This window comes from Camarhynchus parvulus, chromosome 2 (assembly GCF_901933205.1).
Source record: "Camarhynchus parvulus chromosome 2, STF_HiC, whole genome shotgun sequence".
Lineage (NCBI taxonomy): Eukaryota > Metazoa > Chordata > Aves > Passeriformes > Thraupidae > Camarhynchus > Camarhynchus parvulus.
The window spans coordinates 87,771,920-87,785,875 of record NC_044572.1 but is presented as its reverse complement, the minus strand read 5'-3'; the positions used below and the strand labels follow the sequence as shown (position 1 = coordinate 87,785,875).

Genomic DNA, 13,956 nt, shown 5'->3' with positions numbered 1-13,956 from the left:
CTGATTGTGACTCATCATCACGTTCCGTTTCCAATTGTGTATGCCTACAGAATTGTATGTATCATAATGAATGTTTCTCTGTAACAGATTGTAACCTACTAAATGTTCTGACCAAAAGGATGGAGTATGAAAGGGATTATAAAATCTGACCTTTAAAGTCATAAGCATAATCTGCTTACCCCAACACCTCTAATCAGTACAGAACAAGGTCTGAAGAACATGTCTTTTTTATAAATGGGCTTGAAATCAAAGGTCCCTTCACCTTTTCAGTGACCCTAGATATAGTGGTCAAAAATAAAAAAAAACCCCACTGGTTAACAAATATCAGAGATACTACTCCTATCCTCATTATTTCAGCACAATCATAACAACACTATTCCCTTTGAACCTTGTTGTTTTCAAAAGATAAGTTACTTGTCACTGAAGACTATATGTAAAATCTAACACTGTATATGTAATAAGAAATGTTGCCAGCTGCAGGCTCATTGCAGTGATACAGGGTGGTCAAAGTAAAGAACTAGGAGAGATCTTGTAAGTCCAGCCCCTGGAAAAAGAGGTGAACACATTGTAGTATCCCTTTGCAACCTTATCATGTTTGTTCAAAGTTGATTCCAGAGGCTGTTCAATATCTTTGGATAGAAGAGCTACAAAAAAAATCTTCATCCTTCACGTGAACAACTGTATACAGCAGCCTATATGGATTTCCCTGGGTCTTGCAATAGGTATTAATATTTCCCCAAAGTGACTTGAAATATGTCTCAATCTGCTTAGTGATAGCCCTTGCCTTTTTCAGGACTCTGTCAGGTCTGTGCTACCTTCCAATTAACAACTGGAGCAGCAAATTCCTTCTCCTTTACTGATTCCAGCTAAGAATTTCCTAGCTTATGGCAGAACTTCCTTTTTTTAAGTTGCTGAAAGCATATGTTCAATTTCACTCTGTTTCTGCTACTCCAGTGCATTGAGCTGCACAGCTCTTCCTGAATGATACTATTACAGCATTCCCAATCCTTCTGAGAATGTGTCAGGAACATTTAATTACCATGCTACTACTTTTTGTCCTTAGTAGAATGAGAAAACATTGTTCCTAAACTGATCCTTCAGGATCTGCCTTAGCAGCCCCCCCTTAGACCACCTTTTCTTCTTTCAAGCACAGCTTACTACCATAATTAGATTTTTACCTAGTTCTTTGTTCCCAGAGTTGTCACAGAGTCATAGAATGCTTTGGAAGGAACCTTAAGGTCATTTAGTTCCAACCTCCCAGCCATTGGCAGGGGGACATTCCACTAGACCAAGCTGCTCAAAGTCCCCACCCAGCTTGTGGATGGGTCATCCACAGCTTCTCTGTGCAAATTGTCCCAGCGCCTCGCCACCTTTGTAGTGAAGATTTTTTTCCTATTATCTAATCTAAACATACTCTCTTCAATTTTGAAGCCATTGCCGCTTTTCCTATCCCTGCATGCCCTGCCAAAAGTCCCTCTCTGGCTTCTTTGTAGTCCCTTTAGGTACTGGAAGGTGCTCTAAGGCCTCCCTGGAGCCTGCTCTTCTCCAAGCTGAACAGCCCCAACTCTCTCAGCCCGTCTTCATAGGAGAGGTGCTCCAGCTCTCTGATCATCTTTGTGGACACCTCTGGACTTGCTCCAACAGGTCCCCATCTTCCTTGTGCAGAGTGCTCCAGAGCTGGATGCAGTATTCCAGGTGGTGACTTATGAGTACAGAGTACAGAGGAGAATCACCTCCCTTGGCCTGCTGGTCACACTTTTCTTGATGCAGAATTTGGTTGATTCATCTCCTGGGCTGTAAATGCACATTGTTGGCTCACATCCAGGTTTTTGTCCATCAACATCCCTACAGTCCTCTGCGGGGATGCTCCCAGTCCATTCGCCACCCAGCCTGTATTTGTGCTTGGAACTGCCCTGATCCAGGTGCATCACCTTTCCCTTGGACTAGTTGAACCCCATTATGCTCTCATGTGCCCACTTCTCAAGCTTGTCCAGGTCCCCATGGATGACATCCCTTCCTTCTGTTGTGTCAACTGCAACACCATGTTCATGCTATATCTCCTATTTAGTTCAATTAATACATCTAGTTATGGTCACGTGGCAACTGGACTACAGAAAATTTCTCTCTTCTAAGTTTCATGAGCAAGCAGCTTCTATCAGGATCCAAAAATACAGTCCTGATTGCCTTACATTGAGGAAATCCTCTTTTCGAAGAATTTTATCTTGCTCTGCTAACGCGAGGTGCCAGTGGTTGTTAGTTATCTATCAGTTGTTAAATATTTGCAGAAGCAAATACGCTGGTCCAGCACCTAGCTCAGAAATTTTTATCAGTGTAGTAGCATGGCTAATGACCTTGGAAGGCACTGTGCCTTTTTCTGAAGGACTGACAGTACCAGCTCCAGTGTGATCCTCAGGTGCTCGAGGTGTTGTCTATATCGCCACCCTGCGGACTGGAACAGGCAAGGTGGGGTCATTTATTTATTCAACAGAGCCCGTTCCTGTGCCCTAAGGTAATCTCCTCCTTCAAGAGATGCTAGGCTTATGTTTAACAGGTCCCACAGGTCAATTAGGGCCAATAAATCTCTATGAAATTCATCCTTTCATGATATAGACTACTACACAAGAAATGTATTGCATATTGCTAATTATAAATGTAGGATAAAATGGATCATACATTTAGATTTGATTACTTGTGTTAAAATATTTCTAATGACACACTTGGTTTTTCATCTCCTACTCCCATATTTTTAATGTACTACTTTTTCAAAAGCTAAAAAGGGCTATAAAAAAAGTAAGCCAACTTGTCTATAAATAACACAATTTTACAAAAACCCAATTAAAAGGGAAATATCCCCTTTATAAAAATCCTATATTTTGCTGGAACATACACATATAGGCATTTGTGGAAGAATGTGGGCATACTCCTTTTTTAGATGAGCATGTCTTTCATCTTGCAGGATGATGATGATGATGATGATGATGATGATGTTATGAAAGAGCATGAGACAGGGTGGCAATAAAGAAAAGAAATGGTAGCAGAAAGTTATTTGGGATATAAATCAAGGCCAAAGGAAGGATGGAGCCACTGGTTTCCTTTTGTGGAGCCAGGTCTGATCATGGTGTGGTACCAGCTGGGCCAAGGGACTCCTGGCTACGGGCAGCCTTCAGAATGCCATGGCAGCCTGGCTCCACAGGGATGTTCCCAGCTGGGAGAGAAGCTGTCCTCCCCTGCAGCTCAGGTGTAGCCTGACACACTTTACCTACTGGGCAGGTGCTCCTGGTGTAACCTCCCTGGGCCAGCACAGCTTCCTTCCAGCCCCTCAGGAAGCTATCCCATATGGAGAAGTACTGAAAGGTGCTTGTAATGAGGTGGGAGGTGGTCTATTCTTCCAGGTAACAAGTGACAGGACTCAGAGGAAATGGACTCAAGTTGTGCCAGAGGAGTTTTGGATTAGATAGTAGGGAAAATTGCTTCCTGGAGAGGGTGGCCAGCCTTTGGAACAGGCTGGGAACAGGCCCTGGGAAGTGGTGGAAGTGCTCAAGAGATGTGTGGATGTGGCACGTGGGGACACAGTAAGGTGGTGAACCTGTTTGGGAAAATGATTGGACTCAATGGTCATAGAGGTCTTTTCCAACCTCAGTGATTCCACGATACTGTGATTCCAAGGATGGGTTCTTCTCTTCCATGAGAGAGTGGAGGCAGCAGGCTGAAGGACCTGGCTGAAGTGCTTGTCTGCAGTGCCTGATCCTCGCCTCCCCCACCATGGAAGGAGCCACAGCCACCTCCAGGACATGCATGGTGCCAAGGGTACCAGGGCCCCTGCAGGCGCTGGCAGAGCTGAGCCAAGCCAGACTAGGGCTGGCCAGAACTGTGGCAGCAGCTGGAATTGGTGTGGCAACTGTTTCCTGTACAGTTTCCACCTCTGGAACTTGTAGTATTTCATCGTACTGTAAAGGAGGATTTGAACAGAAAACAAGTGCCCAAGCAGCTTGTCTTCTTTTAGGTGTAAGTCCATCTGCTGACAAGGACAAAATCAGAACAGCTGACAGAATTAGCAGGATTTTGAAACATCCTGATAAACGTGGATCACCAGACGTAGCAGCAAAAATAAATTAAGCAAAAGACTGGAATCCAGTTCTAAAAACTGAAGTTTGAAGCCTTGGGTCCCAAAAGATTCAGCAGATTCCTTGTGCAACAGCTTTCAGATCAACTTCCTATGCACAGTTTCATAATAGTGTATTAATTGTTTCTATTTATTGTCACAATAAAACATTTGAGATAATTTAAAAACAAACTGGAATATTTTACAGCTATGTAAATCTGTGTGCAACTATGCTCCTGTGAGGAGCAGGGAGTTGGAACTGATTCTGTGTTCCTTCCAATTCAAGATATTCTGTGATTCTATAATTTTTCTGCCCTCCATCACAGGCTGGAGGAGACTGCCTCAGGAAGTTTTTTAATCTGGATCCTTAATAGGAAGAAGAAGGACAGGACTCTTTTGAAAAAACAATTCCTTGCATGTAAAGCCACCGAGAAAAACACAGGCCCCTGGCAATACACATTGTTTGCAACTAGGTTTCAGGTTGCATTCAACAGTTTCAGAAATGAAATGCAATATGATCCTTTCATTGTGAGTCTGTCCTGCCTACTATGACAAAGGACAAATCTGTAACTCTCCAGATATTTTCATTGTTCCTTGCAATGTACCAGGCTATTAGTATTAATTACATTATTTTCTGACCCTTTCAGTACTGCAGCAGATGCTGGAGTGAAGTCTCTTACTCTTAATTCTGTAGCAACATCTTACCAGCCTTAGTCACATTTTCTTTCCAGTCAGCTTCCACTTGGTAGTCAAAGTATCATATACAGCAATACAATTACTCTTGCTTGTGTAATGAGCCTAAATTGGGAAAGGATGGAAATGTGAAGATGGTGGAGAAGGAGAAGGAGAAGGAGAAGGAGAAGGAGAAGGAGAAGGAGAAGGAGAAGGAGAAGGAGAAGGAGAAGGAGAAGGAGAAGGAGAAGGAGAAGGAGAAGGAGAAGGAGAAGGAAGAGAAGTTAAATGAAATAGTATCTGTGACAGCCCATCCTTTAAAATAGATGGTGAAAACAAAAAATCCTTTTACAAGCTACCAATGGGAAACATCCTTGACCAGATGTGCAAAAAAGGGGCCCCAGGCTCAAGAGCAGACTCAAAATCTCCAGCGTAGGGGATGATAATGACCATTTTAGAAAGGGAGATACACAGGCAAGATATTTCAGAGCTGCTTAGTTTTAAGGGTAATAAGCAATCACAGGTGGTCATGCAGTTTATCTTGCCAATAAATTATCTGTAGATCTTTAACTGGATCTAAGTTTTATGCTCTGTTGTTCTCAAACTCTACCTGATAAGTAACCAAAAGGCACAGCTCTCACAGCTCCTCAACTGGCATGATTGGATTTCCTATGTGAGTGCTTGAAAGCTGCTGCCACCAGCCCACAGCAGTTCAAGCAGGGATACCTAAAGACTTTGGAGACTTCCAATAAACTTTGGAGCCTAAATTTCTTCCCATGAGACTGTAAACTTCTGCAGATTGGAGAGAAGTTTCAACTTGTGCCAACAAGTATCACTGCAAGGGAGAAATAAGGCAGCACTGAGCTGTTTTTGGAACTCTGTCCCAGACCACTGGGAACACAGCAAAAGTAGGATGTCACACACAGTGACTTCCACATGCATCCCATTCTGGAGTAGTTTTATGGTGTCAAGAGGTTTCCTTCGCAATCTGACATGCTGAGAAACTTTATTGTGAAAGTGGCAGTGTCCCTAGCCACAGAAAAATTAAAGGGAACAGGCTATGAACAGTAGGTCTGGTGTAGTTCATCCAGAACTGAGCTGACACTGATGCCCACATGACCTCTTTCTCCTTTTTATCTCCCAGAAAGAGGCACAATCTTTATGTCTATACTGGTAGCTTGCCTAATATTTACTTCAGTTTATATATAAATATTTAACTGAAGAAATATCAGCTCCAGCAGCAGCATGCTTTAGTGTTTTGTTCTTTTTGACATCAGGGAGATAGATGTGCTGTCTTTAATATTTCACTATATACAGTCAGAAGATCACCAAAATATTGTTTCCATCTTTGGACATGTCTCACCTTTGGAATAACTTCAGGGGGAAATACAGGTAAGGAGCAGAGGGGTAGAAATGATTCTGTGGACAGCACCAAATTGATCTCATGATCGGAGGGCTGGAATGTTTCTTCTATGAAAACAGGCTGAGAGAACTGGGGTTGTTCAGCCTGGAAAAGAAAAGATTTGGGGAGACCTTACTCTAGCCTTTCAAGGGGGCTTATTATGAATAGAAATAAATTTTTAGCGCAGCCTGTTGTGATAGGACAAGGGATAATGGTGTTAAACTAAAAGAGAGTTGGTTTAGACTAGACATAAGTTAGAATTTTTTACAACAACGGTTTTGAAACACTGGCATAGGTTGCCCAGAGAGGTAGTAGGTGCTTCATCCCTGGAAACATTCAAGGTCAGGTTGGATGGGGCTCTGAGCAACCTGATCTCTTTGGAGATGTCCTTGCTCACTGCAGGTGGGTTGCACTAGATAAGTTTTAAAGGTTGTGCTTCCAACCCAAACCATTCTGTGGTGGTCAGTTTCCCCCTAAATTTCTTAGTCAGTGAAATGCTGTTGCTTGGGATCTGTCACATCACAAGTGTCTCTCCTCCAGCAGTCAGCAGAACATGTTGACAGTTGTAGATTGCTTCTTGCCATCTTCATTAAACAATGAACAGCGTTCTTTATTCGAGTTTACGATTTAATATGATGAGGTGCTAATACGTTGCTGAGCCAACCCAATCCCCTGTGCCTGCCACCTTCACACAGAGATCTGCCGCAGCACCCATCTCAGTGGAGACAAGTTCATTCTGGTTTGGTCACCGAACACCACGGTTTTGCTCACCTTGCTTGTTATTACTCCCGGAGGTATTTGGGCCAGAGAGCTCCGAGGTGTAGCATTAGGAAATGTGCTGCTCCAGCGGAGCTCACGGGAACAGAGGATGCGGCTGCTGCTGCCGGCTGGAAGAGCCATCAGCCGCAAGGGGGAAGCAGCATCCAGCGACACGAACACCAACCACAGCAGCTGAGCATTTTGCTCTGACTGCGATAAGTTTAGAGGCGAGGTATCTCACAAATATAAACCTGTTACGAACACAAGAGTGAAGAGGCATTTTTCCAGCAGCTGGACAGCCCGGGTGACCTCAGCACAGGGCTGTTGGGGTGCATGAGCGTGAACAGCTGCCACCACTGTTCTCACAATCCATCAGCTCTCTCCAAACTCTTCCATCCACAGACTCCTTGTTTCCAGAAGCACATTTACATTCAGTTTACTTCAGTTTACTTCCAGTTTTTGTTGCAGCAATCAGTTGTTTGCTATGAAATGGCAATTGCCTCATTGCTGAGCTATGCTAAATTTCAGTGAAAAACTTCTTAGCACGTGCATTTGCTGTCTCAGAGAGGCAGTGACCAGGGGAAAGCTCCTGGACCAAACCGTAAATTAATGCCCACTAAATGTGGCCCTTGGCATGCAAACCAGCAAAGCCTTCATATCCACCTGCACCACAACTGCAACTGTAAACCTGCCTTTCATCCTCTTTTCACAGCGATAATTCAAATTCCTTTGATTTCACCCCAGTAACTGAACCCCTGACCATTGTTTCTGCCTTGTATCCTCTACAGAGGATCACTCAGTTTTCTCATCCTCACACAGGAGTGCTCAAACCCGTGCTTTGTAGAGCCAGAGGATGGTGAGGGACTGTGTCAAATACAAATAGATCGAAGATCCTTTATTACAGCAACAAGGACTTCCAGAGTGTCTGAACACTGTCTTAGAGCAGCTGGATTGCAGTTCCTCACAGAGAGCAAGAAGATGAGGGAAATGAAAAGCGGCTGACATGCAGAATGAGACATCTGAAGGATTCTGGAGGAGGGCAGAATATCCTACACAACACTCTGTTGAAGGAATGTTCCCAGTCTTTCAGAGGGATGGTCACCTTCAACCCCATATCTTTAGCTAATGCTCAGCACTTACCTGTTTAACAGTGTCCTTTCCTAAGAAAAAAACCTTATATTCTTTTCTCAGCACCAAGACCAAAACTTTTTACATGCCAATTTAAAAAATTTACCATTTGGAAAGTCTGAATAAAGTAGTAAATTCCAGTTCTCCCACCCACCTTGCCCAAGGTATAAAACAGTGCAGAAATATTTAAAGGTTTTTATTAATTGTTATTGTATAATAGCTGAGTGACAATTTTATAATAAAAATAAGTTCATTAAATACTTTGAAAACAAATTATTCTTGCATTCTACATATGTATATGGGCAGTTCCAAACAATTAATCGATTCAGAAAAGTGCTGGGCAAGACAAAACTTTCATTAGAATTTTCGGAATAACAACCTACAAAGGGGGAACATTTCAGAAGTACATTGCATACCCACAAACATGAGTTTTGGAAGAAACTAACAGGATCAATGATTCTAAATCAGTTATACACTTAAAAAGCCTTCTGAAATAACCCTTCTGTCTTGAGACGATGATTTTCAAAGTGTCCATGAACAACAGTTCAATTAGCTGTACAAATAAATAACACTTCTAAAAAGGGAAAGTGAATACCTTTACTACATTGCATCCAACCCTGTACATTCAAGTGTGTAAGGCTTGAATGTACATATTCATACTGAAAAAATAGCATTTTACCCTTGATTACATTTTCTTTAAATACTTTGAGTGATATGAATAACAAACTATGAAAAAATGAAAAAGCGTAACACCTCTGATCTTTTAAGGCCAACTTACACAAATTCAAGGCATCAATCTCAAATACACTGGCACTGATTCACTGTCTGCTCTCGGTCAGCTGAGCAGCTGAACTGCCTGCAGGAACGTACAAAGTGTGCCACAGCTGGACAGTCACTTTCCACATCCTGAAGGAATTACACAGGGGCTGTTATCCAAACTAATTTGTTCTCCTGGGCACTCAGACTGTGTGCCTATGTCCAGCTGCAGCAGCTTGCCTCAGGGTATCACACACGATTAGCAACTCAGTTGTGTTCTCATCTCCCAACCCGAATATGCTTGGCACCCTGACAAACTGTGGCCCTTCTGGTGTTTGTGATCTCTCGTTTTTCCTCCAAGTTTGTCTACTAAAACTTTATTTATTTATTTATTTATTTATTTAAAATCAGTGTGAACAAAGGATTAATAAGTCAACACAACAGTATAATTAGTACTATCAAGGTGAGCAAAATCTCAACTGGAAAACTGAGTAGTTGGGAAACGTCTATTCTGCTCAGGAATTTTGCTTCATGTTAGATATTTCTACTTAGTAACTGGATTAAGTTGTGCATATTGTTTCAAAAGATTTATCTGCTGTCTTCTGTGCTCAGACTAAAATGAAACCAGGAGAAAATAGTAAGAGAAAAACCCCACATCTGCAGGAAGATGGGCATTCACTTAGCTTGGATTGCTTCCAAACCATGGTTCTGCATGATTGCCTAGTGCAAACACATTTGTCAAGTCTAGTCCTCAGTAAATAATAAACTGCTAATTAATGAACTGACAACCTACCAGCACTAATCAAAGTCAAGTAACAGTGAAGACTAGATGTTATAAACACAAGGGTAAACACTGCCCCTTTGAGGTCTAAGGCTGTATTAGAAAGGGGGAAGAAAAAAGTTCTTAGTATTTTAAATACATGGCACGTTTGAAAAAAGGCGGTTCCTACTGCTAAAGGACCCAAAGTATACTCAAAGTTGTAAGAAACTGAAATGCACTGGGTTTTAAAGTTTTGTTTGTTGCTGGATTTTTTTAATCTAGATGTTTATTTTTTATTATTCCATTTATTATTTTATTTTTTACCACATCTTTTTTTTTACTAGCTAAATTAAAAAGCCCCCTTTCTTAAAAGTTTGCAAAGCTTGTATATCTGTAGGCTTTCATGGTCATGTGTGTGTAAAGTGGTGAACCACAAGCACAAAATTCCAGAGCTGCAGAAGAGGATATGTACCTCAGTTCTGGGAGAAGGGAGACAGGTGGAGAGAGAGCAGTGGCTACCAGTGGAAGCTGCATTTATGCTCCCATCTGCAAATAACAAACAGGACCTGTCCAAGGAGCAGAGCCAGCTGCAATGGCAAGGAGGTTCCTGCAAGCAACCCAGGAGGCAGCCAGTGCCCTGAGAGGCAGAAGCAGCAGCACGGGGACATCCATAATGGTGGCACATTGCTGGGTTACAACTAAAACCTTGACTGAGAAAAAAAAGAAATAATCTTAAAGTATCTTCAATATCTGAAAATATAACTTCCAGTTTATACATTCCCTAGAATTTGATAATGAATCCCAAGTGCCAATGAGACACCAATCTGTTTCTTTATGTGTTATTTGGATTGGCAACTTTTGGATGTTTCATTCATAAAGCACTATATGTATATTAAGCTGGAAGACAATGCAAGACTGACTAATCTGAAACAGGATCAATCTATTCCACCCTCAGAATACTTCCACACACACTTACACACGCACATACATTCACACACATAGGTATATATGTATGTATATATTCATATATATATATTTATATATTTGAACACACAGACAGGGAAGATTTACGTGTCAAGCAGCTGGCTCCAGCACCATCTCTCCCAAACACCTGCCTCAAAATCAGTCTTGCCTAAACAAATTTTTAAAAAATAATAGTAATAAAAAAAGACAATCTTGAGACACCATGTAAAATGTCAGGGATAAGGAGCACAATGTGCTACCACACCTGGGAGAGACAAACGACCATTCTCTGCTGCTGGAGTGTGACCATAAATGAGGCAAATCCCTCTAATCTGAGTTCTGTTTTGCTGCTTCTGACACCTGGGGAGTTGGCGTATCTCTACACTGCAACACACACACACCCACAGAGCTCAGGAGCATGCACAGCTCAGCAGAGCATCTGCTGTTAGTGAGAGGAAAGGCACCAGCACAGCACACATCCCATGCAAACACAAGTGCAAGGAGGAGGAGACAGCAACACAGCAGAAGAATTTAACAGCTTTGGACTACAACTGTGATTGTCCCTACCATGCATGGTGGATCCCACTGCTTCCCCTACTTAGCGTTTTCCTAACATGGCCTTTTCTACCCTCTTGTATTTCTGCAGCTCAACAGCTAGTTCCCAGTATCTCAGATACAGCCACATAAGCTTTCCATTTTGACTTCTGGTTCTGTTCAGCACATTGCCACAGTAGTTATCATGTTTGAAAATATCTTGTAAGCCACTCTCCACATGTAAAGCCACAGCAACAGGATTAGTTGCTGCTTTAACTAGCAGATTTTTCTCTATTTCTAGTCTCTGACTTCTGGGCACTATAAGACTGCAGTAGATGTCCTGTCTTTCCTTCAGTCCCTCTTCAAATTCTTTTAGTAAAATATTGGCTCTCTGTTGCCACTCTTCTTCCTTTGCCAAGCAACTCTGGTACAAGGTACCTTCTGCTCCAGAGTGCAAAAGGACTTGTTTTTCTTGCTCCAACTTCTCCTGCTCCAGTTCTAGGAGCCTCCTCTCTTCCACTAGTTTGCGGCTCTGGGACACGAGGGCTTCCCGGTAGCTCAGGGTCCTGTTGCGTTCCTTTTCCAGCTCCACCTCCAGGTGAGCGACAGCGCGGCGGTTCTCCGTGATTATATCCCGGTATTTGCCTTCCAGGTCTTTTTGTAAAGCTGACTCTTTTCTGTAGTACTCCTCTTTTTCTTTATCTATTTCTTTCTGACATTCTCTGGTCCAGATCCAACCTATTACATATAAATGATATTTCAGATACAAGTATAACATGTAACAGTGAGGGGTATGATTAATTAGCTATGCCTGAATGAAGCTACTAAGTGATAAAAAACTTTATTTCTGCCTTTCACTTCTATTTACATGTCCCCACAAAATGTATTTCTGTGGTCCTTATTTCACAGTGAGTCACTTTAAATGTTCATGCTTTCTCTGAAATAAAATACCTCTATTCTTTTACTGTCTATAGTAGCACTACTTAGATTAGAGAAGGAAAATAAAGTCATGGAGAAACAAACTGGAGGTTTCCGATGCAGATACTGCATGGAAAACTTTCTAGGCACAGTAAATAAATACATCAGCAACATCTAGCATTGTTACCTTTGGGCTCTCCAGCACACCCTGTGTCCATTTTTCTTGAGAGAGCTTTGTATATTGGAGCTCATTAAATATGGATTTGTCACCGTGTGTTGTGAAAAACGCCAATCACTTGTCTTTAAAATTTTAAAAGTTTAACAGTAATAAAATGGTTATAAAAATAGTAATACAATTAGAGTAGTAATAATTTGGACAATTTGAATTAGGACAATATGAGACAACAGAGACAAAGAGTTACGGATGTCCGGGTACCTTTTTCTGGACATCACGAGTCCAAAAAAGGACACATGTTAACAGAGGATTAACCCTTAAAAACAGTAGCCTGTTGCATATTCATACACCTCATACATGATGCATAAATTCTATTCAAATACAGGATTCTGTCTGGTCATCGTCAACTTCTTCCTCTGAATCCTAACAGCGCCTTCGAGGTGGGAAGAAGTTAATTTCTTCTGATAAGAGGGCAATAAATTCTTTTTCTCTGAAAGATTTAGGTGTCCTGTGGCTGCTATCTCTCTGCAAGTCCTTTCTTTAGAAAAAGTATCCTGCATAGCATAGTTTCTGTTTTAACATTTTTTTATAACCTAAAACTGTATTTAACACACTACTTAAGAAAATTAATACAGCATTACTTTCTAACACAACACATATCATATTCATTGTAATATTTGCAAAAAGCCAATCATAAAATACACGTTTTCCACAGTGTGAAAAGTGGTCTTAGCCTTAGCGATACCAACAGCGCTGGTTGTGCACAGCGCTATAAACAAGGAGGCCCGGGGCCGTGCCCAGGCCGGGCATGGCTCCAGGAGCCCCCTGGGGCCGGGGCCCAGCGCTACTCACGGAAGGCGGCCAGGCCCAGCATGGGCACCAGCAGGGCGTAATTCCAGCGGCTGCCGTCACCGCCGGGATCGCGCCGATTGGGCAGGATGTTCCAGTTGGGAGGGTCATTTAAGTTATTCATGAAGGCACCTGCGATGCACAGAGGGAAGACGCGGCCTCAGCAGCGCGCAGAGGGGCCGGGGCCGCTTCTGCCGCCGCCGCCACCGCCTCCTCCCGCTGGGGGACTGGGAATTCTGCCCAAGCCTCTAGAAGGGCGGCCTCGACACTTGGGGGCTTGGCCGCGTCCTGAGTGGCAGCCCGGCCGCGACACGGCCTGCCAGACCCGCTCCCATTCCCATTCCCATTCCCATTCCCATTCCGCTCCCATTCCCGCTCCCCTCACGGCGGGACCCCCACGCACGAGCCCGGGAGAGCGCGAGCCCCTGGCGCTGCCACTCACCTGCCGGCCCCGCCCCCTCCCGGCCCGGCCCATCAGCCGGGAGAAAAAGGGGGTGGACAACACCAGGGCTGGCCCGAGCCTGGAGCGCTGCCGGACGTCCGTCCCCGCCCCTGCCGGGCCCTTTTTATTCCATTAACGCCGCGGGCCAGAGGCTGCCGTGAGCTGCATCTGAATGCTGCCGTCTGGATCTGCCGAGCCTGCTTTCTGTCCTAGAGGGACAGCACGGTCTTTCCTTCACCCTTCTGTCCGAATCTCGTGTCTACGAAATGGTCTTTCCCACAACTTCAAAACATGATTCTGGCCTGTTTATTACGCAAACTTTCAGGCGGTGTCAGAGAGACAAAGAGGCTGATTCTTACAGTATTGGAGATCACCAGGGAAAAATAACGGCAGTAACATAATTCTAGTTTTCGATTTTTTAAAAATGTTCTTTACGCTCGAAACAGGAGCTGTTTAGAAATCTTCCGTCACGAAGCTCTTGGGCGGGGTGGGATCG

General features: G+C 43.2%; 1 protein-coding gene across 2 annotated transcripts; it reads right to left on the bottom strand.

Annotated features, from left to right (window-relative positions):
• Window positions 1-8,248: 8,248 nt before the first annotated feature.
• On the bottom strand, window positions 8,249-13,943 carry CCDC127 (coiled-coil domain containing 127). 2 transcript variants are annotated; one of them, XM_030944066.1, is made up of 3 exons: window positions 13,461-13,943; window positions 13,022-13,150; window positions 8,249-11,814 (listed from the first exon to the last, which is right to left on the bottom strand). In XM_030944066.1, exons 2-3 carry the CDS (start codon window positions 13,140-13,142, stop codon window positions 11,141-11,143), a joined length of 795 nt encoding a protein of 264 aa, XP_030799926.1. In that variant the 5' UTR covers window positions 13,143-13,150; window positions 13,461-13,943; the 3' UTR covers window positions 8,249-11,140. The 2 variants fall into 2 exon arrangements, with proteins under 2 accessions (XP_030799926.1, XP_030799927.1); XM_030944067.1 differs by lacking the exon at window positions 13,461-13,943 and adding an exon at window positions 13,404-13,418.
• Between the last annotated feature and the right edge of the window lie 13 nt (window positions 13,944-13,956).

What these genes read in the sequence shown, in the direction of transcription:
- CCDC127 (XM_030944066.1), bottom strand. Translation starts at nt 13,142, where the DNA reads ATGAATAACTTAAATGACCCTCCCAACTGGAACATCCTGCCCAATCGG. An exon ending in GCTGGGCCTGGCCGCCTTCC is followed by an intron (nt 11,815 to 13,021) that starts GTGAGTAGCGCT and finishes TATATGTAATAG; the next exon opens with GTTGGATCTGGACCAGAGAA.